This window comes from Chrysemys picta, chromosome 24 (assembly GCF_011386835.1).
Source record: "Chrysemys picta bellii isolate R12L10 chromosome 24, ASM1138683v2, whole genome shotgun sequence".
Classification (NCBI taxonomy): domain Eukaryota; kingdom Metazoa; phylum Chordata; order Testudines; family Emydidae; genus Chrysemys; species Chrysemys picta.
The window spans coordinates 803,078-830,672 of NC_088814.1; the positions used below are offsets into that span (position 1 = coordinate 803,078).

General features: G+C 61.0%; 3 protein-coding genes across 7 annotated transcripts; all 3 read right to left on the bottom strand.

Annotated features, from left to right (window-relative positions):
* Positions 1-1,005: 1,005 nt before the first annotated feature.
* On the bottom strand, positions 1,006-12,623 carry LOC101953675 (uncharacterized). 4 transcript variants are annotated; one of them, XM_065577807.1, is made up of 7 exons: positions 12,501-12,589; positions 10,583-10,910; positions 9,566-9,757; positions 9,144-9,247; positions 4,996-7,923; positions 2,456-2,664; positions 1,006-1,803 (listed from the first exon to the last, which is right to left on the bottom strand). In XM_065577807.1, exons 2-7 carry the CDS (start codon positions 10,644-10,646, stop codon positions 1,734-1,736), a joined length of 3,567 nt encoding a protein of 1,188 aa, XP_065433879.1. In that variant the 5' UTR covers positions 10,647-10,910; positions 12,501-12,589; the 3' UTR covers positions 1,006-1,733. The 4 variants fall into 4 exon arrangements, with proteins under 4 accessions (XP_065433879.1, XP_065433882.1, XP_065433880.1 ...); XM_065577810.1 differs by lacking the exon at positions 10,583-10,910 and adding an exon at positions 11,351-11,770 and having other exon boundaries at positions 12,501-12,560; XM_065577808.1 differs by lacking the exon at positions 10,583-10,910 and having other exon boundaries at positions 12,501-12,623.
* A 773-nt stretch (positions 12,624-13,396) lies between these two features.
* Positions 13,397-21,421, bottom strand: IFI35 (interferon induced protein 35). Of its 2 annotated transcripts, none has more exons than XM_042844011.2 (10): positions 21,324-21,421; positions 20,470-20,501; positions 19,782-19,877; positions 19,414-19,572; positions 17,047-17,160; positions 16,274-16,418; positions 15,800-15,921; positions 14,742-14,931; positions 14,357-14,463; positions 13,397-13,718 (listed from the first exon to the last, which is right to left on the bottom strand). In XM_042844011.2, the coding sequence occupies exons 1-10, from the start codon at positions 21,400-21,402 to the stop codon at positions 13,527-13,529; spliced, it is 1,236 nt and encodes a 411-aa protein (XP_042699945.2). In that variant the 5' UTR covers positions 21,403-21,421; the 3' UTR covers positions 13,397-13,526. The 2 variants fall into 2 exon arrangements, with proteins under 2 accessions (XP_042699945.2, XP_042699943.2); XM_042844009.2 differs by having other exon boundaries at positions 20,455-20,501; positions 21,324-21,417.
* Positions 21,422-22,849: 1,428 nt separating this feature from the next.
* On the bottom strand, positions 22,850-27,232 carry RPL27 (ribosomal protein L27). Its single transcript, XM_005310045.4, has 5 exons — positions 27,093-27,232; positions 26,817-26,899; positions 25,442-25,611; positions 24,508-24,618; positions 22,850-22,940 (listed from the first exon to the last, which is right to left on the bottom strand). Exons 2-5 carry the CDS (start codon positions 26,895-26,897, stop codon positions 22,892-22,894), a joined length of 411 nt encoding a protein of 136 aa, XP_005310102.1. The 5' UTR covers positions 26,898-26,899; positions 27,093-27,232; the 3' UTR covers positions 22,850-22,891.
* Between the last annotated feature and the right edge of the window lie 363 nt (positions 27,233-27,595).

Genomic DNA, 27,595 nt, shown 5'->3' on the forward strand with positions numbered 1-27,595 from the left:
TCGATGTTAGAGAAACACGTAAAACTACTGGGTTGCTTCTCCGCTGGCATGAATACTAAGCAGCCCCGGAAACATGCTCTAGGCAGGCTTGAGCCTCTCCCCCCCCTCCCAGACTTTCAAACCCACCCTCCCACTTCCCTTTTGTGGGGCTGAGGATAAAGCAGGCGCCTCCCCTCCTCTGGAAGAATGTGCTGGGTCTGAAAGAGGACCCTGAGCGCTAGAGCCGTCTGAAGAGGATCTTGGTGCCTGACTAAGTATTCTTAAGGACGCTTTTCACCCCCAACTCTTCACCTTAGAGCTCTTAACTATTGGTCCGAGCTTCGTCACAGTGCGGTACCGAGCGAGCGAGAACGAGGGTGCTTGTCTCTGATGTGACAGGCTCTCTCCCCTCCCGGCTGCCACCCCACAGCAGCGGCAGGGAGCTGTTCTCTGACACCGGTTCCAGGGCTAGGATATAGGCTGTAGTGCTCGGGCCCAATCATGCTTGTCACTTTCCCAGCGGGCTCAAGAACTGAATGGCGTGTGAAGTCCCCTCTTGCCCAATGGCAGCCTCTCCGCTTCAGAAGGGAAGCTTGTTGGCCAGGGGTGTGGGGAGCTGGTGCTGTAGCTAAAAGGAGACCTTCCCCCCCAAGCTCTGGCCACGGGCGCACTCCTATCACTGAAATGACAGGGAGCAGATTTTGCATGTGGCTTTTGAGCGGCAGCACTGGACGCCTGCTGTGACATGTAACAAGGATCTCAGCTGCTTTGTAAGGGTTCAGGTCAGCCCTGCCCACCTTGGTACCAGCACCAAGTGTTTATTTGGAGCCTTAAATGCACCATCACATTCTCATAAAATGCTACTCGAGAAAGCCCAGCCCCGGCAGAGGGCTGCAGATGCTTCAATCTGCAATGGCCCTTCTGCTATGCGGCCTAGAGCCGGTTGTTGCTACACTGCCTGTGCCCACAACGGGGGGCATTTTGAGGTCCCCAGCGCGAGACACGGCCAAGCACTACCGAACAGGGTGGGGAATGAGACTCGTTTATTTGAAATTCTCCACCAACTCCATGGAATGCAACGTAACAGTGACTGTGTAACGCCGTGCTCCCTCGAGCACACCAGGTTTGGGCTCGGTCGCACAGGGCTAGAGGGGGCACTAGAAGCAGAAAGGTTATTGATGCTCCCCCAGAGAGCTCCCTGCCCTCCCTGGAACAGGTGCTGGGGACGGGACAGGAGCTCCGGACTGTCTGTCCAAGGAATGAAATGCCCAGGTTAACAAGTGCCAATCCAGAAGCACTGAACACTAAAAAGACGAGCCGCGCCCAGCCTCCCAAAGGCAGAACTGGGACGCCCCAGGTTGACCCTTCCTGCAACCAGACGTGGGCCTCCACTGGAGACCAGCATCGGGCTGGAAGCTGGTGATGGCTCAGCCTGTGTTGCTCGACGTTCGCTGATGCCGAAACAAGCTGTGCTAGGAGCTGCGGCTGGCGGCTGGTGAACAAGCTAAATCCAAGTGGGAGCTGGAGCTGGCGACAGCTTTTACTTCCACTCAGCCAGAGCGAGGGCGGGTGCTGGTGAGACGCTGCCGCTGGACAGCTCGGTTCTCAGTGCATTTTACACTTGGCCCAGGAATTCCTGGCTAGCGAAGGGCGCAGCGGAGGTGAAGCCCAAGCAGTGAAAAATCGGCTGAGCCTGGCTGGGACTGGAGGGCGGCAGAGAGGGAGCGGCTTTTGGCAGCTCAGCTCTGGGAGTTTCACTCGATGCCCAAGTTTCTCAGCAGAGCCCTGACCTCGCGGAGGTACTGGGAATCCGGGTAGCCATTCCTGCCAGGGGAGAGGAAGAGGCGTGAGGCAGCGGCCCCGCTGGTGACGCTCAGAGCACGTGCCAAACACTACCCCTCCCAACGACCGCGGGAAGTGGGGGGCATCTTTCCCTATTCCCCCACACACCCCATTTCCCAGATGGGGAGGGAGCCAGTGGACCCTTTCAGAGCTTGGCCACCCCACGCTCCCAGCCCCAGAGCACGAGGCAGCCTAGGTCTGGCGCAGGAATCGCTCTTCGCTAGGGTCTCACTGGGTGGAAAACGGGCGGTGGGGATGGAGTAGCAAGAAACATTTAAAATGACGTTTGGATGCTGCTCTTGCTCATTCATTTATCCGACAAAGCGGCTGCTGCAGCCCCGCCAGCCAGGGTAAGAGGGGCTCTGCCCTCCCGAGCCAGGGCACGGCAGCAGCTGGGGGGCTCCGACGATTCCTGGGCATGGTGCTGCATTGCACCACTGGTGGGCTCGGTCCAAGGCTGTCTGCAGCGTTGGGTTGCTGTGCTCTGGCAGGTGCCTGCACGCCAAGCGTGGATCCAACACAGCACCCAGGCATCTAGGGCCAGGCCCTGTTCCTCTCCCTCCTAGGCCAAGAGCTAACCGGCCAATGGCAGCTGGGCCCCAGACCCCGTTCAAACACCAGCACCGCTCCATACCTGGCCTTGCCCTTGTCGAAAGAGGTTTTGTGGGGGATGAGGTGCCACGTCACTCTCTCCTCCCCGTCACAGGATTGGATCTGGAAGGTCAGGCCCTGCTCAAACGCTTTCTGCAGCAGCTGAGATGTCTTCTTCCCCTCTCTGTTGTCAGGCAGGAAGGCCTGGAAGCGGCCACCCCTGTACGGTCTCCCGGGTCGGGGGTCTCCAGCCTTTACATGGTGGTGTGGAGGAGGGGAGAAGGAAGAAAGTCGTAAGATCAGCCCTGCGCAGGAGTTTGTGCTGCTGGGACGGGGCTGCTCTCAGGTTTGCCTGTTGGGAGGCGGGGCGGGTTCGTCCCCTGCCTGGTAACGCTCCCCTGGCTGTGAAGACAGGGTCAGTTTGTGGGACCCAGCCCTTGCCCTGCCCAAGGAGCGAGCCGGGAGCGCTGCTGCAGCCGGAGCGCTGGCTAGTTAGCAGGAAGATGGCAACGAGCGGAGGCTGCTGGTGGGAGTCGTTTGTGGCGTTTCCTACCTTGGGTCACGCTCACACCCTCCCTGCTCAGCACTTCTACCCAAAAACCCGACTCTGCGGCGGCGCCCTGGGTCACTTCTCTCTGCAGTGCCTCAGCCCGGGGGTGCACTGGGGGAGGAGACGGCTCTGTGCTATTGCTGGGTTGGAAGGGAACGTGGGAAACGGCTGTTCCACCTACTGCTGGTAACTCTCATCGCTGGCCTGGGCCTGGGCTTAAAATAATCAAGGGGAGTGACGGGAAAAGCCATTGCCAGGGAGCAGGCTGCAGACCTGGCACCTGCTGGAAGCCAGAGCCCCCTTCAGCCAGAGGTGAACGGTGTATCCACCTCATTCAACTCCCCTCTGCTGCTGGGCCCGCAACAAGTGCGACAACCCCAGAACGGCCAGGCTGGGTCCGACCAATGGTCCATCTAGCCCAGTATCCCTGTCCCTGACAGTGACCGGTGCCAGGTTCCCCAGAGGGAACGACGACGACATTGAGGGATCCATCCCATCGCCCAGTCCCAGTTTCTGGCAGTGAGAGGGTTCGGGACACCTAGAGCATGGGGTTGCGTCCCTGCCCATCTTGGCTAATAGCCATTGATGGACCTGTCCTCAGTGAACTTCTCATTCTTTTTTGAACCCAGTTATAGTTTTGACCTTCACAACATCCTCTGGCAATGAGTTCCACAGGTTGACTGTGTGCCGTGTAAAGAAAGTACTTCCTTATGTTTCTTTTAAACCCATTGCCTAGTAAGTTTATTGGGTGACCCCTGGTTCTTGTGTTATGTGAAGGGGAAAATAACACTTACTTCCTCCACACTGGTCATGATTTTATGGCTCGCTATCTTATCCCCCCGAGTTGTCTCTTTTCCAAGCTGAACAGTATTCATCTTTTTAATCTCTCCTCATATAGAAGCTGTTCCACAGACTTCATCATTTTTGTTGCCCTTCTCTGTGCCTTTTCCAATTCTAATAGATCTGTTCAGAGATTTGGCAGCCAGATCTGCAAGCCGTATTCAAGGTGTGGGCGTACCATGGATTTATAGAGTTGCATTATGATATTTGCTGTCTTATTATCTATCCCTTTCCTAATGGTTCCCAACACGCTATGAGCTTTTTCGACTGCCGCTGCAGGCATTGAGCAGATGTTCTCAGAGACGCATTATCTATGATGACTCTAAGATCTCTTCCTTAGTGGTAACAGCAAATTTAGACCGCATCATTTTGTAAGTATAGCTGGGATTATGTTTTCCAATGTGCATTACTTCGTACTTATCAACACTGAATTTCATCTGCCAGTTCGTTGCCCAGTCAGCCAGTTTAGTGAGATCCCTTTGTAACTCTTGGCAGGCAGCTTTGAACTTAACTATCCTGAGTAATTTTATATCCTCTGCAAACTTTGGCACCTTCCTGTTTACCCCCTTTTCCAGCTCATTTATGAGTGTGTTGAATAGCACTGCTCCCAGAACAGATCCCTGGGGGACCCCACTATTTACCACTGTCCACTGTGAAAACTGGCCGTTTGTTCCTCCCCTTTGTTTCCTGTCTTTTAATCCGTTACCAACCCATGAAAGGACCTTCCCTCTTCTCCCAGGACTTCTTACATTGCGTAAGAGCCTTTGCTGAGGGCCCTTGTGAAAAGCTTTCTGAAAGTCCATGTACACTCTAGCCCCTGGATCCCCCTTGTCCACATGCTTGTTGACCCCTCAGAGAATTCTAACAGATCGGTGAGGCCTGCCGTGTTTTCAAATGCCATGTTGATGCTTCCTCAACAAATCGTGTTCATCTGTGTCATAATTCTGTTCTTTATGGGGGTGCTTTGACTACTGCTCATTCCCAGCTGGCATCCGTGCTCCCCTTCTGCCCGTGTTACCCACCCACCTCTTCTCTTGTGAGCTCTTTGGGGCAGGGACTCTGTTCTGTGTGGGCTCTGCCCAGCACAACGGGGCCCTGGCTTCTGACCGGGATGCCTAGGCATTACCCCAAGTCCCATAGCTAGGGGGCTGGGAAGGCCCTGGTGGCAGACTCTGTGTGGCCTGGCTACCTACCTCCTGCACACCGTCAGGGATGTCATAGACGATCTTGAGCGTTGGGTCTCGAAAGTAGCCGGGCAGGCTCTGGGACAAGGTCACGACCTTGAATGTCCCTTTAATAGCCCTGGTGCCCTTGGGGGAGCTGCAGCAGGCTGGGTGCGTGTCTTCTGCTGCAAAACAAGTCCGGCACAGAGCGTGGCCACACTGGGCGCGGCAGGTCGTTGTGCACGAGCTCTGGCACGCATCACACTTCCCAAGCTTGTGCTCATGGGCTTCCTGCCCAGGGCTGGGACCTCTTAGCTCCAGCTCTGAAATCCCAGTCTCCTGTGAGTCCCCATCTCCTGCTGGGAGCAAGTGGCCTTCCTGGCTCACTGGGTCCCCCTGGCCTGGCTTGGGGCCTCGTCCTGCTGCAGCCCTAGCGGGTAGTGCAGTCCCAGAGCTAGAGAGCCAGATGGGCAAGGACTGTGGGGCACCATCTGCTGAGGGGGGCCTCGGGCTTCCCCCTGCCTCACTGGGGCCTCCTCGGCTCTTGTCTCTTGCGAACTGGAATCTGTCGGGCAGGACCCGCTTTATCCTGGCCGTCTCGGGCTCTCCAGCTGACCTCTCCCCCTTCTGCGGCTCCTGGGGGTCCCCTGGGCTGAAGCTCTGCCTGCCCACCACGCTGGCATCAAGGAGGCCACTGCCACTCACGTCCTGTGAGTCGCTGTGGTAACTTGGGTCCTCCTGCCTCACCGCCTGCTGGTAGCTGCTGGTTTTCGTGGCATTCCACCCGGGCCCATACAGTCTCGTGGTGTCGGCACCGTTCAGCTGAGGGGCGCTCTCCGAAAGGTCCGACAGGCCGGCTGTGCTGCTAACCTCCAGCTGCTGCAGACCCTCCCGGCTATGGCGATATTCTGCAGCCAGCCCTGGGTCCTGGGTTTTCACCTGCTGCGTGGGGCTTGGATATTCCTCGGCCGGAGATCCCTCCAGCCCCGGAGACGGGGAAGAAAGCGTCAGAGCACTTCGCCTCCTGGCAGAGAATCTCTGGAAGGCCTCATTGACTCTCAGCAGTGCTTCCTTGGGGCACGTGAGATGCAGTTTGTACCTGTCTTTGCTGACTCTGACCTGGGCAGAGCATCCTTTCAAGAGGCTGCATAGCTCATTCAAGGCCTCGTCGTTGGGCCCCTCCACGTCGAGTTCGGAGTAGCTCAGGCTCTGGCATACAAGAGCAGGACACACCGTCTGGCACAGAGCCTCCATCTTCCACCTGGCTTGGAGGAGCTTTGTCCTGTCCTCAGCTGCGAGCGTCAGCACGGTGCCGCCTTTGTCGCTGCGCTCTGCGAGCAGGACGCCTCCCTCCCTGCACAGCCCGTCAATAGTAGAGCCATGAATCTCTTTCAGATACGCCCACTGCACAGGATCCAGGCTGATCTCCTCACTGACCCCGTAGGCCTCGCTGGCTGCCCTGCTGGGGTCTCTGGGCGTGTCGCTTGCCTTAGACTTTGGAATGGAGAAACTATTGGAGCGTCTCAGCGGGGCGCTAGACTCGGGCGGTTTGGAATCTAGTGCTGAACAGGTCCCCGTGGTATCGAAAAGGCTCAAGGATTTGAAGGTACTAGACACGCTGCTCATGGGCTGAGACTTTACGGGACCGGGGCTTTTCCAGCCCCCGAGACTCTGCAAAGTGCTGCTTTCTTTGCCTCCAGCAAACAGAGACAGCGTCTTGGGTCTCAAGAGCAGGGAGGCCCCCTTCCTTCGGTCCCAATCCTTCAGCTCCCTCTGCTGAACCTCTGCCGCTGGCCCAGTGATGGCCGCAGAGACGGGCAGGTGGTGCTGACCGCTCGGTGGTGCTGGATCCCTCTGGCCCGGGGCGCCAGCTTCCTTTAACCAGCTGTCAGAAAGCTGCATCTGCTCCATGAACAGGGAGTTGCGATGCAGCGAGGGCCATGCACTGGAAAGAGACGCGTCCTGCTTTAGGAAGCTGAAGTTGGCGGCTAGCTTGTGTTCACCTTTAAACTCAAACTTGCCAGGACTCAGTCTTGGGGGTGAAGGATCCACCGTGGGTTCAGGCTTGCCCAGTCTGGCATCCCCTCCATGAAGGGCGCCTGTGTAGGTGGCCAGGGAGGCGTCGGACATCCTGAGGCCGGCTGTGACTGTTCTCCCGGTGCTTCGATCTTGGATGTATTGTTTGGCCTGGGAGACATCGACCAGATTCCCGATGAGATAGAGATGCCGCTCATCTTCGTGACAAAGGAGGAGGGGGCACAGCTTCTGCAGGTCCCCTAGCAAGGCCCTCTGAGACCTCATGTCACTGCTCAGCTCCCCCTTGCTGATCTTCTCCTTGCGCAGACTGGCTTCCAGCCGCTGGTAGAGGCCCAGCAGCGCCAGGCGGGCTTGCACCACGGAGCTGATGTTTCCCGTGTTCTTGGAGGAGGCCTGGAGGTAGAGAATGGCGATGCCGTCGCTGCTGACGTCCACCACGTCGACCTGGTGCTGCTGCAGCACCCGCAGGTACTTGTCGCTGCAGAACTTCTGCATGTACAGGTAGATATCCGCGTCCATCACCAGGGAGAAGTCCTCCAGCTGCTCCACAGCTTCTCCGTCCACAGGGTCCCTGTGCAACGGGGGCTCAGACGCCTCCTCGTGCACCTGGCCCGGACTCGGCTGCTTCTCCACCCTGGGCTCTGGCAAGGGGGAGTGGGGCCTCTGCTGGGAAGCCAACATCCCTGTGACGGTGGCTGGGGGGCTGACTCCCTCCGGGGGGGCCTCTCCAGCTTGCTGACTCCGCAGCAGCTCCTTGCTGAAGGCCTGCAGCTCCGTGAACGGCCCCTTGACCGTGCACAGCGTCTCCTTCGGGTCGAAGCTGAACTGCACGGCGCCGTAACGTTTGCGCAGGCTTCTCAGGAGGGTTTTGCCATCCAGGAGCCTTCCGTAGTCGATGATCATACAAACACGCACGAAGATCTGGAGGGACAGGACCAGAGGAGTCAGAGGGCAGCGACTGACGGCAAACAGCCCCGCTGCAGGAGGGAGATGACCCCCCGGCAGGCCCCGCTCCACCACCCCGGCATCATCAGGACAACGGCAGCTGCACACACTATCTCCCCGCGGCTCCCAGGGTCACTTCAAGGCCAAGTGCCAAGCGCCCCCCCCTTCCCTTCCACCCTGTGTTTGCTCTCCCCAAGGGCAGGCAAACAAACCCGCTGGAGCTTCGTGCTGCAATCGCTGCCCATGGAGACGGAGAGGGTGTGCCCAGGCGGGAGGGCATGGACACAGGCAGATGCAGGCTCTAGGGTCGGGCAGCCATTAATGTGGGAGGGCCGGGCGGCCAGGCCTGACAGAGCCAGCAGCCTGGAGCCGAACTTTCCCCTCCACACGTGGCCCAAAGGGCTTGGTCCACAGAGTGTTGCCTGCTGGGAGCAGGGAGTGGAGCCGAGTGCGACTTTAATACGGCTACAGCATCTCCCATGTGCGCAGAGCGCTCTGCAACCAGCCCCGGCCCAGGGATCCCCACGTCCCGTTTCTATTACTCTAAGGGCCCTGCGCATGGAGCCAGGCTCTCCTCTGCTCGGGCTGCAGTGTCCCTCGCAGGCCGTAGGCTGCCTGTCTCTGACATCATACGTAGTTGCCATGGAGATTATTGTGATGTCACAGACAGCAGGCTCTGACTGTTGTTGTCACAGAATACAACACCAAAGCCCAGAGCCGGCAGCTGGCCACTGAAATCAGAGGAAGGGCGGAACTACCTCACGGTCTCTGCCACCAGCGCTTCCCCTAAATGCCCCCGAGGAAACTCGCCTGCTTTCCTGGCTCATGCAGTGACAGAGAAATGAACAGACGTCCCTGCTTGGCCATGTGTGAGCAGAGAGCTGGGCTTTAATCTCTCACGCATCCCCTCCCTCCAGTGCTATTCCCTCTGCGCTTGGCCAGGTACAAATGCAGACTGACCAAGTGTAAAATTGAGCCCTGCCTCGGGCGCGTTATCAGCAAAGACCCTTTTAAATCCTCATTTGAATACAAATAAAATGAGTTTGCTTTAACTCTAATTAAGATTAACAGGATTAGCGGAGTCCCCTTCCTCCGTATCTACAGCAGGTGCAAAGCCTGTTCTGGGCGCCGGCGGGGGCTCTGGGAGGAGCGTACACAGCTGGTGGGGGCCCTGCCCACCTGATCCCGCTCGTTACCTCGTCAGCGCTCAGCTCGGCCACGTGCGCTGTCACTGTCAGCGGGTATGTCTTTCCACCGACCAACAAAACGTGGTTCTCCACTTCCAGGACCCTCCGAGCCACTAAACCGAGCAAAGCAATAGACACCAGTCAGCCGGCGGCACCCGGCCCTGGGCTGTGCCGCTGGGCTCCCCAGCCAGACATGCCCAGAGCGGGATCCTTATTCCTCCCTCTCTCCCACCGCTTTCTTGGGGCAGCCCCTTGTTGGAGGCTGGGGAAGGACAGGACACTGGGAATTCGACCAGTTACCCTCCAGCATGGGGGGCCCAATGCCGCAGGAGGTGCCCTGGCCCCTGTGCGGAGCTTCTTGGGCTTCCCCCCTGGCCCCAGGTCACAACTTAGCCCGCCAAGTGCTGCCTGGCACAAGCCCCCTGCATTACCTCCCGCTTCCTCAAAGGTGACGAGGGCGCAGGCGGGGGAGCCAGCGACGAGCGTGATGTCTGCGATCTCTCCGCCGCCGTTGCGGGCGCGCAGGAAGTGGATGGTGAGCTTGTCGGCGACTCTCTCTGGGGGGATGTCGGTTGGGATCCCCCCCACGCGCACCGTGCGCCCAGCCATGCTGCCGGACCCTCCTGCAGGGAAGGAGCGCAGACGTGAGCCAACGAGCAAAGGTCCCAGACCACCGGCCAGGGCTCGCGGGCTGCCCCCTCCGCGCTGGAGCCTGGGTTCGCAGGCAGGACACATGGGTTCTGTTCTGGTGCATGTGCCCTGCCTAGCAAATATTTAAAGCCACACTCCTCACTGGGGGTAGGACACCTTCCCTCGCTGTGACTCAGTTTCTTCACCTGTACAAGGAATTGCTGCACGAGGGCTTGTGCAGCTGAATTCAGGAGCATTTGCAAAGCACGTTTGGATCTACAGCTAAAGCCTGTTGTTATCCAGGGGAAACCTGGGCAGCCCTAGCACAGCTAGAGCGAAGCCTGTCCCTTCACCGCATGGCACTCACTGGGAGCAGACCCCACTGGGAATCAGCAGGAAACCACCATCCCCCCGTCACTGGAGCACAGCTGCGCGTGGCCTTGTGTCTCCCCCCAGCCTGTGCCAGACAACAGCCTCTGCCCAAGGCACGTGCTGCAGACAGTGGGTCAGACAGGGGAGCTCTCATGCCCGGAGAAAGCTGTTCCTCCCCAGCCCCTGTCCTCACCCAAGGCCCCATTTGCCCCAAGGGAAACTGAGGTCTCCGTTGGATTTGTATCTCAGCAGCTCTTTTCTCCAGGGAGCCCGAATGTTCCAGCCTGTTTTTTCTGGCTCTGAAGCTCCTGCCAAGGTGGCCAAACCTCCACCACCCCCTTGCAAAGGGGTGTCATTGACACTCTCTTGCAGTGACCAATAGAATGGCCAACCGCTGCAGGCCCCAAACGGCGCCCTCTAATTCCCCAGCTCTATGAGTTTGGCACCTGGCATCAGGGCCCAGCTTTCTGCGGCCGAATGAGTAAGGGAGCCTCCGTGCCCTGCCCGCATGAATCCACATCAGTGTCACTCTTTGGAAAGGCACCGGGGGGAGGACAATGCTCAGTCTCTGCTAAGGGCTCCAGGGTCTGTGGCCAGGTATCTCTTCTCTGCTCATCTGCAAGCAGAGGCGCTGAGCTCTTGCATTATTCATGAGCTTCCACTTAACATGCAAAGATGCAGCTGAACACGCCATAAATATTTATTAGGCCTCCAAGACGGGGACCCTCTGTTGCAAATTCTCATTAAGCCGGGAGGAGCAGATGGAGAGGTGTCCTAGTGGGAGACAGAGGCAAGAGGCTCAGTCAGTCTCTGCTGGGGGGGAAGGACAGCACCCACAACACTCTTCAGGGTGCAGGGCAGGTCCACACCCACACGCCCCCCCCAGACCAACAGCCCATGCACCAGCTGGTAAAGGGATCAGCCCGCGTTTCTGCTGCCCTCCCCCTCTACTGCTGAAGCCAGGAGCGATCTGAGGCCTGAGGAAAAGCCCCGTTTGCCCCTGCCCCTCTAGGCTGGGCCAGGCCCCCACGGACTGCGCCCCGCTCAGTGGTTTGCCGCGGAGCTGTGGGTGACTGAGCTGTTACCCTGCCAGCTGCGTTAGACCCAGGATCTCCATATGGTTCTTATACAGCAGCTGTCCCTGCAGTCCCCAGTGGGAACTGGGCGTAGGGGCCCGCACCTGCCCCCAGCCGTTCAGGTGTCCACATCCCCACCTGGGTCCTGTGTCACGGGCTCAGCGTGAGCACGCGGCTCCAGGGGGCGCGTCAGTCGATCAATCACAAGACCGGGAAGGTTTAATATTTAAACAAGCTGTAGAATTTTTCAGCAGGGAAGGTAGCAGCAGCAGGCCCCCCGGGAGCTGCGCGGTGTTGCTGACGGCTGCCTCTCGGGGCTGCTGAGACGCTCCACAGAACAGCAGCTCCCGAAATACGAGAGAAGCGAGGGCGCTGCAGGAGGCGATGGCAGCAGCAAACTGCAACCCTGGCCTTGGCCTCCATGGCCCCTGTCCCTGCAGGGCCGCCCCAAGGGGCGCGGGGGGCCGGACACTGTGTTAACAATGCAGCCCTGGGGCGAGCAGGGGGGCCTCGTTCGGCTCTCGCCTTCTGGGAGCGGCATGGACTGAAAGTGCTGCCCTGAAAGAGGAGTGTAGAGAAATGGCACCAGCTTGGGCATCAGCTGCCCCCGCCCCTGCCCCCGGGCAGTGCCCAGCGAGTGGAACCAGGGACTCCACACAGGCACCAGGGCCCAGCCACATGGCGGCGAGGACCAGATCCCAGCCCCAGTAACTTGGTCCCCTGGTGCTGCCTGGGAGCCAGGGGGGTGCACGGCGGGAGCCGGCCAGGTGCAGGGTGGAAGCCGGGCAGGAGTCGGGCGGGTGCAGGAGCCGGGCGGGCACAAGGTGGGTGCAGGGGGGTGCCAGGTGGGTGCCAGGCTCTGCTCCAGGGCAGGCCCCCTTTGCTGACCCCCCCGGCCCGGGCAGCGAGGGGGGCTGGCGGCGGGGGGCTGGCCAAGGGCAGGGCCAGGCCCCCCGCCTGCCCGGCGCAGGGGCACCGAGTGAGCACGTGGGGCTGGGGCCAGCGAGGGCTGAGGCCCCCGGACCCCCCAGGCCAGATCCGCGCCCCCCAAGCGCCCAGCCCCGCCCCGGGTGATGCCGGGGGCGGGGGCCGCACCCCAAGTTCCAGCCCCCCCGCCCCCGGGACGGTGCCCACAGCGTGGGGGGCCAGGCCGGGCCAGTAACTCCCCGCCCCCCCCCACTGCGCACGAGGGCCCGGGGGGGGGGCGGGGCTGTGTGTGCCCCTGGGGGGGGGGCCCTGCCCATGGGGGGGGGCGCGCGGCTCCTTCCCGCCCCCCCACGCTCGGTACCTGCGGGCTCCGCTCCGGCTCCGGCCCAGCCGCCGCGGCGGGAAACGAAAGTGAAAGTCCGAGAGGAGCTGCCCCCCCCCTCCCGCGGGACCCGCCCCGCCCCTACAGCCCCCCCCCCCCGCGGGACCCGCCCCGCCCCTACAGCCCCCCCCCCGCGGGAGCCGCCCCGCCAGCCCCCCCCCCCCCCCCCCCGCGGGAGCCGCCCCGCCCCTACAGCCCCCCCCGCCCCGCGGGACCCGCCCCTCCACCCCACCCCCCGCGGGACCCGCCCCGCCCCTAGTCATGCTGGGGTCTGTCTGTCCTGCTGGGTGTGCAACCCCCTCCCCCCGCAACCCCCAGGAACCTCTGCCTGCATGGCCCACCCCACGGACAAGGACCTGACCCCACACCTGCCAGGGCCCCCTGCCCAGCGGGCTAATGCAGCCCTGCTCCCAGCAGTGCCGTGGGGCTGACGCACAGTGACAGCACGGCTGGGTGTCACACGCCCCTGCCACACCAGCGGGGGCAGAAATTCAGGGTGGGGAATCCCTGAATAACCCTCCTTTGAGACCACATCACCATGTAAACATCAGAGTTCGGCTAAACACTGACCCCCCCAGGCTCCAAACTCATTTGTTAACCCTGCACCCTGCTGGAAAGAGGGGTCCGAGCGGGGCCTAAACACTATTGGGTGTGGTGGGCAGAGACCCACGGCTCATTTCACTCCATTCCATGCCCGCGTCGCCCATTCTGGGTGTTGTCGCCAGCCAGGGCTTCGTGGAGAGCACCCCGGGCCTGCTCACTGCGCTGAGCGAAAACAGGACGCTCCGAAATGGGGTTCTCTTGCCCCATGGCTCTCACACGATCCTTCTCTCCCTGCTCGTGCCCAGCTCCACAACACCGCAGATCCACACTCGGCCCTGACAATACTTTAATTCCAATCAGAGTCTGATTAAACTATACAGTACTACACGGAGCACCGTGGGCTCAGGCCCAGGCCCTGGGCGCCGACTGTCTCGTGTTCGGGTTCATGTCCATGGAGGAGCTTCAGTCCGCGTCCTCCTCAAAAACAGCAAGTCCCTGCCTCCCCACTGGCACGTATCCCAGGGCATCCACCTCGCCGCCGCCTCGGCTGGGCTTCTGGAAGTGAATCTCCAGGGCGTCCCTCATGGACTCCTCGTCCAAAATGTCCGGGATCCCCGACAGGAGCACGGTCTTGGCACAGACGGACGGACGGACCTAGGGGGAGAGAGCAGAGGCGTGACCCTGCAGAGCGCGCTGGCACAACCAGGTGTTGGCTGAGCTACGGGGAGAGCAGTCAGGGGATCTCAACGGATGGAATTAAACACCACAGAGACCCCCCTCTCTCCCCCAGGAGTCAGGGCAGGGTGTGACACACGTCCTGACCACGCCGGGCAAGCTCCAGTGCCTTGCTTAGCTCTGCACAGAGCCTCCTGCAGCACCTGCCTGCTTCCCTAGGCGCAGGGTCCCGGCCGAGCGGCTAGTCTGACCCCGCAGCAGGGAGTGCTGGGAATGCAGAGCAGGGGTTCCCGCTCCCCAGTGTTGTTCTTATCTGTATTTCCACAGGGCCTCGGAGCCCAGTCACGGGCCAGGCCCCACTGTGCTCTGCGCTGTGCAGACACAGAACAAGAGACAGCCCCTGCCCCACAGAGCTGTCTGCCTCTGTCCCTCCCGCGCTCTTGGCCATCAACCCTTTGAGCTGGCCTTGTGCCTTCAGCCTCCAGGGCGAGCGAGCGCTGGAGCATGCAGAGGGTGGGAGTGGGGCACATAGGCTTGTGCAAAGTGCACGTAGGGTGCTCCTGGCCGGGGGTGGCACCAGCGCACGCTGGGAGCGCGTTGGGGCTTGCAACCCCTACCTGAAGGTCTGTGATCTGTCCACTCATGTAGGGCGTCACTTTGAGCTCGTACGTCTGCTTCCCAATGGGGACTTGGATGCGTCCTTTCTTCATGAGCTGCTCCGCCACTGCCGAGTAAGAGAGACGCCCTGACATCCTGCTCCCACCCGCAGGCTGAGCCTTTCCACCAGCGCCAGGGGGGGCGAAAGTGGCAGCATCTGCCCGAGCACACACCAGGAATCCTGTGCCAAGCGCACCCAGCCCAGTGCAGCCTCTGGGAGACGGGAGCCATCCGTCTCCTCCCACTCCAGCCCCCCTCACCGCTCAGTCTGCTGCCGGGAGCTGTCCCCCCCCCCAGAATGAGAGCTCCAGGCCCCCCCCGGCTCTCGACGTCTCCCCCAGGTACCTCCATCGTGCACAAAGGTCAGCACCACGTGCCCAGAATCACTCAGGAGCTCCCGCTGCTCCACCTCGCCGCCCCCATTCTTCTCCTTGCTGAAGAACAGCTCCAGCTTGTCCAGCAGCTGCTCCTCAGAGAGATCCAGGTGTGGGAGGCTGGACAGCAGAATGCACCTGTCACTCAGCTTCAGCTCGATCTGCGGGGCAGGTACCAGGCGTCACGGCTCCAGCCTGGGGCGGGGGGGGCGGGGCTGCCTGGGACATGGCAGGAGGCAGGCACCAGGCGGGGGGGCCGGGGCTGCCTGGGACATGGCAGGAGGCGGGCACCAGGCGGGGGGGCCGGGGCTGCCTGGGACATGGCAGGAGGCGGGCACCAGGCGGGGGGGCCGGGGCTGCCTGGGACATGGCAGGAGGCAGGAACCCGGGAGCTTCATGCCCCCGGCCTCCAATGGGGGGAGCTTTGTGCTGGAACCGAGCACAGCCCCGGCGACCTTGAGAACAGGCAGCGGCACACGGCCCTGCAGGATGTGGGGAGGCTGCCCGCCCCTGCCAGGCACAGCCCAGCCTCTCAGCGTGCGAGAGGCCCCCCGCCCCTGCCGGGCACAGCCCCGCCTCTCAGCGTGCGAGAGGCCCCCCGCCCCTGCCGGCCACAGCCCAGCCTCTCAGCGTGCGAGAGGCCCCCCCGCCCCTGCCAGGCACAGCCCAGCCTCTCAGCGTGCGAGAGGCCCCCCGCCCCTGCCGGGCACAGCCCCGCCCCCCAGCGTGCGAGAGGCCCCCCGCCCCTGCCGGCCACAGCCCAGCCCCCCAGCGTGCGAGAGGCTCCCCGCCCCTGCTGGGCACAGCCCAGCCCCCCAGCGTGCGAGAGGCTGCCTGTGGGCACAGCCCAGCCCCCCAGTGTGCGAGAGGCTCCCTGCCCCTGCCGGGCACAGCCCAGCCCCCCAGCGTGCTAGAGGCTGCTGAAGTTCCTTGGGGAAAGCAAAATCCCCTGGCGCTGACAGTGGGCCAAGGATGCTGAGAGGCCCCTGCAAGGAATGTGGCACGGACTCCCTGGCAGCTGGGCCTCACCTCCAGGGCTGAGGGCAGCAGCAGCTCCACCGGCTCCGCCTGCACTCGTACCCGGCCCTCGCACGCGGCACTCTCATCCAGCTTCACCTCGTGCCACTTCATCTCTAGGATCCTCTGGGCAACTGCAAACAGGGAGAAACCACTCAGGCCTGGGGAGCGCCAAGCAGGGGCTCTGGGGCGGGATGGGCCAGGGCCAGGGCCAAGCCAGGCAGGGAATCCCTCCACCGGAGGGCTGGGCCGTGGGGCACGGCCTCCGCACAGGATGGCTCTGCAGCGCGGCGGTGGGAGACAGTCTGGCAAAGCAAAGGGCTCCAAGCCACAGCAGCCCGAAGGGCCCTTGGCAAGGGCAATGCTGGGGCCTCACGCCCCGGCCAGTCACCTCTGAGGGAGGGACCCCAGGCTGCACGTCTTAGCCAGTGCGTGTGGAGCTGGACATCCTCCCCAGGCTAGGCTGGCCTGCAGCAACAGACCTACCCTCCGGCTCCTCGAAGGTGAGGAGGGCAGAGCCCCCAGGTAGTGCACGCTGGATCCGAGGGGCGACCACCAGTGCGTTCACGTCCTCGGCCTCCGTCACGTGTCCCTTAAACAACATCTTTCTGTCCGGCAGGGAGGGCGGCGCCTGGGGAAAGCCCGCCGGGCAGCGTGAGGGAGTGCTGTGCCCAGGGAGGGGAGGGAGGAGATGGCTGGGGCCCATCCCCGCCAGCCCCCACCCGAGAGCCTGCAGCTCCTCACACAGTATCACTCCTGCCGCCAGGGCACCCCGGCCAGGGCCCCGTCAGATCTCCCAGGCTAAGCAGGGTCAGTATTGGGTGCTCTCCCCCCAAGGCAGCGCCGACCCCAGTGCCGGGGGGCGCTGTGCTGCTGGAGGCATCTTCTGCGCTGAGATGTAAAAGCAAGGCCCTGAGCCCTGTGTTCGGCTCTTCTCACAAGAGCCAGACTCCGGGCTCAGCAGAGCCCCTAGCAGGCTGTTGTACCCTCCCCTCCGAGTAGGGTGACCAGATAGCAAGTGTGAAAAATCGGGACGGGGGTAATAAGCACCTATATAAGAAAAAGCCCCAAATATCAGGATTGTCCCTATAAAATCAGGGCCTCTGGTCACCCTACCTCCGAGCAGCAGAGCGGGAGTCGAGCTCACTCACTGCAACCTGCCGTCTGAACTGATCAGCCCCAGGCAGGCCCACGGGCCCCTCAGTGACAATCCCCAGATGTGTGGGGCGGGCTGGAGGCCCTGCTGAGAACCTCCTTACCTTCGCTTGCGCCTCCCAGGCCACTCTCCTCTCCTCCAACTCCTCCAGCTCCTTTTCCAGCTCCTGCTTTTCCTGAAGCAACTTGCCTCTTTCCTCCTTGGCCAGACAAAGCTCCTTCAGGAAGGAAGGAAAAGCTAATCAGAGTGGGGGGACAGGGAAGCTCTGCCACTGGACCCCCCATGATTCCAGCCCTGCGCGTCCCTCACTCAGTCCCACCCGCAGCCTCTGCCACCCCCGGCCTGCGCGTCCCTCACACCCACCCGCAGCCCCGTTACCCCAGCCCTGCACGTCCCTCACACCCACCCGCAGCCCCTGCCACCTCCGCCCTGGGCGTCCCTCACACCCACCCGCAGCCCCTGCCACCCCAGCTCTGCGCGTCCCTCACACCCACCCGCAGCCCCTGCCACCCCAGCCCTGCGCGTCCCTCACACTCACCCACAGCCCCTGCTACTCCCTCACACCCACCCACAGCCCCTGCCACCCCAGCCCTGCGCATCCCCCACACCCATCCGCAGTCCCTGCTACCCCCGCCCTGCGCGTCCCTCACACCCACTCGCAGCCCCTGCTACCCCCGCCCTGCGCGTCCCTCACACCCACACGCAGCCCCGTTACCCCAGCCCTGCGCATCCCTCACACCCACCCGCAGCCCCTGCTACCCCAGCCCTGCGCGTCCCTCAGACCCACCTGCAGCTCCTGCCACCCCAGCCCTGCGCGTCCCTCAGACCCACCTGCAGCTCCTGCCACCCCAGCCCTGCGCATCCCTCACACCCACTCGCAGCCCCGTTACCCCAGCCCTGCGCATCCCTCACACCCACCCGCAGCCCCTGCCACCCCAGCCCTGCTATTCCCTCACACCCACCCGCAGCCCCGTTACCCCAGCCCTGTTATTCCCTCACACCCACCTGCAGCCCCTGCCACCCCAGCCCTGTTATTCCCTCACACCCACCCGCACCCCCTGCCACCCCCGCCCTGCACGTCCCTCACACCCACCTGCAGCCCCTGCTACTCCAGCCCTGCGCGTCCCTCACACCCACCCGCAGCCCCTGCCACCCCAGCCCTGCGTGTCCCTCACACCCACCCGCAGCCCCTGCCACCCCAGGCCTGCACGTCTCTCACACCCACCCGCAGCCCCTGCCACCCCAGCCCTGCTATTCCCTCACACCCACCTGCAGCCCCTGCCACCCCAGCCCTGCGCGTCCCTCACACCCACCCGCAGCCCCTGCCATCCCAGCCCTGCGCGTACCTCACACCCACCCGCAGCCCCTGCCACCCCAGCCCTGCGCGTCTCTCACACCCACCCGCAGCCCCTGCCACCCCAGCCCTGCGCGTCCCTCACACCCACCCGCAGCCCCGTTACCCCAGCCCTGCGCATCCCCCACTCAGCTCTGCTATTCGCTCACAACCCACCCGCAGCCCCTGCTACCCCAGCCCTGCGCATCCCCCACTCAGCTCTGCTATTCGCTCACACCCACCCGCAGCCCCTGCTACCTCAGCCCTGCGCATCCCCCACTCAGCTCTGCTATTCCCTCACACCCACCTGCAGCTCCTGCCACCCCAGCCCTGCGCATCCCTCACACCCACCCGCAGCCCCTGCCACCCCAGCCCTGCGCGTCCCTCACACCCACCCGCAGCCCCTGCCACCCCAGCCCTGCGCATCCCCCACCCAGCTCTGCTATTCCCTCACACCCACCCGCAGCCCCTGCCACCCCAGCCCTGCGCATCCCCCACTCAGCTCTGCTATTCGCTCACACCCACCCGCAGCCCCTGCTACCCCAGCCCTGCGCATCCCCCACTCAGCTCTGCTATTCCCTCACACCCACCTGCAGCTCCTGCCACCCCAGCCCTGCGCATCCCTCACACCCACCCGCAGCCCCTGCCACCCCAGCCCTGCGCGTCCCTCACACCCACCCGCAGCCCCTGCCACCCCAGCCCTGCGCATCCCTCACACCCACCCACAGCCCCTGCCACCCCAGCCCTGCGCGTCCCTCACACCCACCCACAGCCCCTGCCACCCCAGCCCTGCGCATCCCACACCCACCCGCAGCCCCGTTACCCCAGCCCTGCTATTCCCTCACACCCACCCGCAGCCCCCCTGCCACCCCAGCCCTGCGCATCCCTCACACCCACCCGCAGCCCCGTTACCCCAGCCCTGCTATTCCCTCACACCCACCCGCAGCCCCTGCCACCCCAGCCCTGCGCGTCCCTCACACCCACCCGCAGCCCCTGCCACCCCAGCCCTAGGACTTCGCTGAGCAGAGGTAGCCAGTTGTGCCAGACTGTGCTGTGGTTCTGTGATATGTTCACTAGACTCAGACTAAATGCATCAGGGGAGGGTGGGGTGCAAGGGGCCTATTCCTAGAAACCAGCCTGGTAGGAGGGCTCCAGCTCCCTGCTCAGACACTTCTCTCTCTCCAGTTTCCCACGGAGGAGTTCGGCTTCTCTCTGGAATCCTTGTGTCCTCTGCTCAGCGGCTTCCTTCGCCATCCCCAGCTCTAGCCGGTCTTGTTCCAGCGCCTGACAGCGTTCCTGGGAGAGACACCGAAGGGAACGTCAGGCTCCCCGGGGCTGCTCTGCAAGGCTACACCCAGGCACTATCAGCCCAGAATCGTCTCGGGCTGGGCCTCTATTAACCGCACACTGCGGAGGGAACTGCAGCTGGTAGGCGCATTCGCAGCTCCTGCCCCATCCCGCCATCGGCTCACGTGCCCAACCTGCAGTGCCTGGCAGGGACCCACCTTGTATTTCTCAATCTCCTGCTGCAGGCGTTCGGGTGTCATCTCGGGGGAGCTGTTCTCCAGTGTGAGCTCATCAGGCAGACGGACAAAAGACTCCTAAAAGCCAAGAGAGGTGAGTGACCCCAGAGCCCACACGCTGTATCACGGGGCAGCCCGTGCCATGGGCTATACCAGTCACCATCTGCACATGAGCTCTCTAGCTCCACCAGCACAGGGGTCAGCATTCAATGTGGGTGGAGCCAGAGGGGTGGGGGTGGAGCCAGAATCCACATGGGGGTGGGGAAGAAACTTTCCTGCTGGACTCAGGCTGTTCCTTTGCCCGGTGTGGTGTCCAGCTCCCGCGCTCAGGGCTCATCTAGACTCAAAGCGCTGCAGCTGGGCTGCTGTAGCACTTCAGTGAAGACGCTGCCCACGTGGACGGGAGGGGTAATGCACCTCAGAGAGGCGGCCAGTCGACGGGAGAGCGCTGTCTACACCAGGGTTAGGTTGGGTGAGCTGCGTCTCTCGGGGGGGGGGGGGGAGGTTGGATTTTTCACACCCCTGAGCGACGGAGTTATACAACCCTAATTTCCTAGTGAAGACCAGGCCTCAAACAAACAACCTCCTGGTGCCCTCCCGGGAAACGTTAATTTCCACTTTGGCTTTCAAAAGCCCAGGACAGGGACTGACTCGCCTGGTGCCCAGTTACCTCTTCTGAATCTGTCATTGTGTCACTCACACCTGGGGAGAGAAAGCACCAAAGTATCAGAATCTGGCACCAAAATCAACCCCCCCTCCCCGAATCTCCCCCATCAGCACCATGCTGAGCATTGGCTCTCCAGTGATAGGGGCGCGTCACGCGGGGGAGCATAGACTGCCAAGCATACACCGGTCTCCTGGACCTGGGCCTTCCTGACTCGCCCGTCACTGGAGCGTGGAGCATTTCTCCAGGCTCAGGGGGGTGAGGAGGCTTGGGGTGACAGATGAGCGCTCACCCCATGTTCACCGCAGGTCACTCTGATCTGATTGCGCCCCCCCCCCCCCTTCAGGACTGGCCCTGCCCTTCACCTGCAGGTGCCCAGAAACCCCAGGGAGCGACAGGAGACACAGTCTAAAGGGAGGGTTGGCTCCCAAATGTCAGGCTGGGACCAGTTCCCAGATGGGGGGCAAATGGGCCCTGTTCCCGTGGGGCTGGTGCCCGGTCCCCAGGACTGCAACACCCCAGGGTGGGAGGGAATCCCTGGAACGGAGCACAAAGGGGCTCCCCTGGTCACCCCACACAGGGACTTGGGGAGGCAGCGCCCCTGGGGCACCTGGGCTGGAAACAATGAGGGTGGGGCTCTGCCAGACCCCAGGGAGGGGGCACAGAGCCCCCCCCCCCCCGAGTGGGGAGAACACTGGGAGACCCTCTAAAAAGGGGGTGGACTGTACAAGCCCCTAACACCCTAGCGGACCCAGGGCATGCAATGGGCCCCACACACCCCGGGGCAGGGACCGCCCCCCCAGCACCCCGGGGCTCAGAGCAGGGCGCCCCCCCCATGCGGAATTTGCAGCCCCTCTCACCGCCCCAGCATCCAGCAGCGGCGTCGGCGCTTCCTGCCTGACTCCGGCCCCTTTCACTTTCGTTTCCCGGCCGGCCCATGCCCCGCCCCGCCGAGCCGCCTGCGAGCAGCCCAGCCCCGCAGCCTCGGCCAGAGGCAAAGCCCGGTTCCCCCGGGGGCCCCAGCCCGGCCGGTTCCCCAGGGCGAGGAGACCCCCGGCCCCACCAGGGACCGCCCCAGGGCCGCTCTGCAGGGGACCAAGGCACTGACACCGCAGCTAGGGTGACCACATGTCCCGATTTTATAGGGACAGTCCCCCTATTTGGGGATTTTTCTTATACAGGTGCCTCTTACCCCCCCACCCTCTGTCCCAATTTTTCATACTTGCGCTCTGGTCACCCTATCCGCTGCGAATGCGTCCACACAGGGGTAAAGCGGATTTAATCAGTGCTACCCCCGCCCCCCGTGCAAACAAGGCCCAAGAGTAACAGACACCCCTGGACGTTGATTTCGGTCTTGGGGCCAGATGCTGCCCTTGGCAAGGAACAGGGTAACGGCAGCAGCAAACTCTGATGGATGGTGTCATTTAGCCAGCAGCGGTGTGCAGGCCCCTACTGAGTGAGTGCCATCAGTCACACTGACACTTTGGGGGGGGCGGGGGGGAGAGAAAGAGACGAAAGAGGGCATTTAAAGAAACTAGGACGAGGCAAAGCTTTGTGATTCAGGGAGCGAAGAGAATCTCTCTTACCAAGATGATCCTCCCTTCCCAGCAGTGGGATCCTGGCAAGGGCCGAATCTCCCCATCTAACCTCATGCCGTGTATAGGGACCCTGAGTCGCTGTGGGGGAGACCAGAAGCTTATTTGTCTCCAACTCTTCAGTTCCTGATCTTCACTTTCCCGAAGGCCCCTCTAATAAGTCATCAGCCAGGTGCTCATGAAACCTTTTTGTTGAAGCAATGTCACAATTTTTGCACAATAAACCCTCTAAATTACCTCCCTGCTGCTGAGCTCAGCCCACCTTCATTTCGCTTCTGCTCCCAAAGGCCAGTGATGCAGTTGGAGACTCTTTGAATCAGACAAAGTTGCCACTTGCCACAAAGACCAATACTCGGCAAAGGCAACTGGAAAAAAAAATGACCCCCCACACACACACACACTGAACGTATCACTCCCATTTCTTAGCCAAAGAACCAAAGCCAGCTGGAATAGCAGGACCCCGAATCATTTCCCTCCCCATGAGTGACCTGAATTCACATTCAGAGCACTTTCGACTACCCTGCCTCCATTGCTGGAAAGGTGGAGCAGCTTTGTCATCTGCTCTCCACACTGTGTGAGGAAGGCATGAGATACGGAGCCGACTCGTAGGGCAGTTCTCCAAAGCCATCTCGGTTAGTATTTAATTCCATTTAACGCTCCATGAATCCCTTCCTGGCTGGCTTGGACTGTAATTACCCCTGCAAGTCATCTCATCGAAGCACAGAGCAAGTGACGTTTACACCGCAAAGCCAGATGCTTCGCACCAGGGAACATTTTACAGGGCAACAAAATGGTTTTGAATACACATTTATTGATGCAGCCATGTTACAAGTTTAGAATCGCAGCTTCTGGAAGAACCACTTATTCTTGCCAGTCTTGTATCTGAAAGAAAGGCACAATCCACACGTTAGGGAACGCTTGGCACCAGTGTCCCGAACGAGCCTCAGCCCAAGCTTCAGGCCCACTGACGCTCACATCTGCCCGGCTGGAGTTGGGCTCTGGAGCAGCCACTACCTCCCTTCCCCAATCCTTTGGGGGGGAAACTCGCGTGGGACTCTTGGCCGGAGAGCACCATGGAAGCAGTGAGTTCAGCTCCTTGTGAAGAGGGAGCCACCTCACTGCTATGCAGTGACTCCTTTGGCCACATCAGAAGCGCTACAGGAAGCTGGGGCGAGCCTGCTAGTAGGCATGACAGGCCTTTGGGAAGAGGAAAGCAAAGGAAAAATGCCACACACACCCCCGCACCAAATCCTGGGCCAGTGCCTCACCTGGAGGGGAATAACCCCGAACGTAAAACAGCATTTGCCTGGACAGAACTAGCTTCTCTGGGTGTTTGGTTAAGTGCAGCATGGAGATCTGTGCCCCAAACCAAGTTAAATGAGGCCTACAATTTCCTCGTTAACCTTTATAGTCAGCACGACGACAGGGGACAAGGGCAGCAACTCTTGGCAGTTGCAGGACTGACAGTTCCCACTAGGTATTTCACAACTCCAAAGTCAACAATGCCATCTGCACAGCCCCAAGCCAGGACAGATACAGCCGCATAAGCCTGCTGCTAACACAGGAGCCAAGGCGGTGAGGATGGCTGTAGAAGCCAATAGTCCCTCTGCAGGCAGGCCCAAGGAAAGAGGTTTGCCTCTTGCTGAGGGGGATGCTAGTCGGAATTCCTTCCTTTGATTCCTTCCTATTTCAGAGCCTCCGAGAAGGCAAATCAATCAGCCTCAAGCACGGATTGCCAAGCTGGAGTCATGCACATAGGGAAGGGAATCCAGTGACATGCACCTAACAGGTAACTAAGGAACAGGATGTCAGGAGACCAAAATTAGGAAACAGCCCCTTTAAGGTCCTAGCTGCTCCTACTCCTCCCCTTTCTTCTGCCCCCCTCCCCCCCAAGGTTGCTCCCTGCAGTACATTCACAGGTGCTTGTGCAAGTGCAGGATTAAATCTTGTTACCATAACACATTGCTTTGCAAGAATCCTGCCCCCACCACTAGCATGCAACCTCCTTGGGGGTGGAAGAGTGCACACTGAAGGACAGGAAGTGAAAAACTATATGTATCCAGCTGAAAAGGTAGGAGCACTTTATGTGAAGGAGGGAAGTATGTAAATATTAACTTAGGATGAGGCCTGGTGGTAATTTACAGTTAATGCAAAGGATCTTAACATCCTCAGGCAGCCAGACCCCCAGTTACTGTCACTGCAGGGCCAGCAGAACCCCATTCAGGAGCATGCTAGGACATCAGTGCTATAGGAACCCGCTGTTTCTTGGGGTCTCCCAGCCAACAGCTGTCAGGCTGGACACACTTCACTGGAGAGCGAGAACAAGCTGGGGGCTGGGTTGCAGGTTTCAATGACTCAGAAACTAAAGTATAAACCGATTCCTACAGTTCAACGAAGGAGTTAAAAATGTAACAAGCAGCTGGGGGAGGGAGAACAGTTTCCAACTCACCTTTCCTCAAATTTCACCTTGGCTTCGCGCCTTGCCTTGCGTTTCAGTGCAGGGTCCCTGAACACATCTTTATTGACAACGGTTTTGTCCAGAGGAATATCAACGGAATACCTGAGAGAGGGGGAACAGCAGGCTTTGAAACACCCACACGCCAGGATGCTAGATAGCTAGCCTGAGTCTGGCTAGACAGTGCACTTCTCCTGCCAACCCACAGAATGGTGGCCGTTAAAACATACCTAAAAGACAGACTCAGGCCAGCACCCCTAGTGACCCAGGAGTCCTCAAGCACTCTGAGCCAGCAGATGGTGTGAGAGGTGCCAAGCAGCCTTGCTTTGCCCTCAGTGTGCACTCAGCAGCACACAACACTAGAAGTGGGGAAGGGAAGGCCAGTGACAGTATCATGAAATGCTGGTTCGGCTACAATCCCCAATACTCAGCTCTTTGTCTTGCACTGTCCATCAGTAGATCTCCAAGCCCCTTACCAAGGAGATCCAGATCATTACTACAAATCCTCTTCAGAGCTCACAGGAGGAAGGCTGTGTCTCCAGCCAAAGGGGGGGGGGGGAGGGGGGGGAATGAAAGGCCTAAATAATGGCCAATGCCACAAGAGATGCATTTGTGGACAACTGAATTTGTCCACCGACCTCTCCCACAGCGAGCGTGTCAGCCTGAATCCCCATGATAAAAGGATGGGGAAGATCATGAATGTCCCACCTCAACTTTTGACTCCTCCAAGATAATTATCACTGGCCACCCAAGTCAGCATCCTGCAAATCTATTCATTGAGCTGCATAAGGACATAACTGAGGAAATCTCAGAGAAGCAGGTTTCTAGGCTCTACCAAAGAGAAAATCTGCTTTTGCCATGTTGAAGGAAACTAAAGTAGTTTACTAGTTCTATTAGCAGCACTTCAGTGAGCTCCAAGCCTGCTCACCTGGTGGGCATTAAATGGTTGTAGTTATAAACCTTCACAAAAGATTTGATCTTGGACCTCTTCGCTATCTTCTTTTTGCCCATTGCAGCAGTTACCTTCCGTGGGTACCGATCGATACCAGCCACCAGGGCGTGGCTATACGGTCGGTCCGAGGTGCCATCATCAATGTTCTGAAACACACAGGAGACCTATTAGCACAATGCACAGAAACCGGATTCTGGGAGGTCACCACAGATTCTTCTACCTTTTGAACAGAAAAACTGCTATAGCCTAATGAATTTAAGGCATTGGAGAGAGAGCCAAATGGCAGGGTGCACAGAACCCAAAAGAAAATCCTCTGCTACGTGAGCGGATCTAAAGCCCACATGCCACAAAAAGCAGCACTAAGGGAAGCCCCCAGAATGCTCACGCTATATTCCATGGAATTTTTAGAGGTGTCTCTTCTGCAGGTGTGCAACTCCCATGAATAACCACAGGACATACACAACCACCTCAAACTATCTAGCTCTAGGAGCTAACGTTTCTAGGCACCTCCGCTCTCAGCCCGACGAGCAGCATATGGATGACAGGTTTCCAGCTGCTCCTAGGTAACACAGAGAAAGCAGATGTCTAAGTACCTTACGTGCCTATCCAACCCTTGTCACTGTAAAATCTGAGCGCCTCACAGTCTTTAATGTATTTATCCTCACAAACCCCCTTGCGAGGTAGCAGTGCTATTATACCCATTTACAGGTGAGAAACTGAGGCACAGAGGTTATCCCTGCACGGCTCCTGGTGGGTTGGATTCCCAGCACAGGTTTATCCCTGCCGGGAATCACACCGCCAGCTGCACCCAGAGGGATTCAGTGACTTGTCCAAGGTCCAAAAGCAAATCTGCGCCACAGCAGCGAACCGGGCCTGGGTCTCCCAAATCCTAGATTAGTGCCTAACCACTAGACAAGAATGTCTGTGCACTGGCCTCTCTGTGACCCACTCAGCAAACCTGAACCGACCCTCACTGAACACACACAGGAACTAGGGTGGATTTAAACCACACGGGGATTAAGCACACCACACCATAAATCCCAATCTCACGCTCAGAACAGGCCTCTGGCTAGACCGCGAGGGCACAGACAGGTGAGAGCCCTGCGGCTCCAAGCGTGACCCATGTTTACATGGCACCCAAGGGAGGGGAGCGAATCGTTCGCGGACCCCCAGATCCGTAGGCGGTGCCTTCCCTCGCCTACCCCAGAGGGAGCCCACCACGCGGGCGGCGCTCGCACCCGGGCGGGCTGGGGCAGGGGCCGGGGCCGCCACTGGGCAAGGCAACTGCCCGGCTCTTGCAGGCCGTGCGCGGAGCTCGGGCCCGGGCCAAGGCCCTCGAGGCGGGACTCACCTTCACGATGACCGCCTTGCGCCCCGAGTAGCGCCCCGCCAGGACGAGCACCACCTTCCCGGGCTTCATGAACTTCCCCATCGCTGCCAGGAGACAAGACGCGTTACCAGCCCGGCAGCCGCCCCGCGCCCCAGGGTCCGCCCGCCCCGGCCCCGAGGGTCCCGGCAGGAACAGCCCCCGGCCCCGCGCCCCCCCCCGCGCCAAGCGCCCCCCGCCGGGCCCCGCCGTCCCGCGGATGGCGGCCGATACGATCCGCCCCCCCCCCCCCCGACTCACCGAGGCTCCGGCTGCGATGGCGCCCAAACCGGAAAAGGAAGGAGCGACCGCTTCGCCGACCTTTCACCCCGCCATGCCGGTCACCTGACTTCCGCTTCCTCCCGCACAGGGCGACGGCGCACGCGCGGGATGGGGGCGGAAGCGGCCCAGCGCCCCCTCCCTTGGCCGCGCCGCGCGAGCTCAGCGCTCCTCCCCAGAGCGGCGGGGAGTGTACAGCGCCGAGCACGGCGCGGCCTGGCTGGAGGGGGCAGCACCGCAACCCCCCCGTGCACATTGCAGGGCGCTTAGAGCGGGGCGCGGCGCTACAGCTGCCCCCAGCCCCTTGGCCACTGGGCGGAGCCTGCCACTCAAAATCTCCTTTTTGAAGGCGTTTATCTCCCCCCTGCAGTCATGTAACCCCCCCCACACCACCACCACCGCCGGGAACCAAACCAGGGACCCTGACAGACCAACATTTCACGTGCAGCTCCCTGCCCCTCACCTACACAAAATGGAAAAGTAGT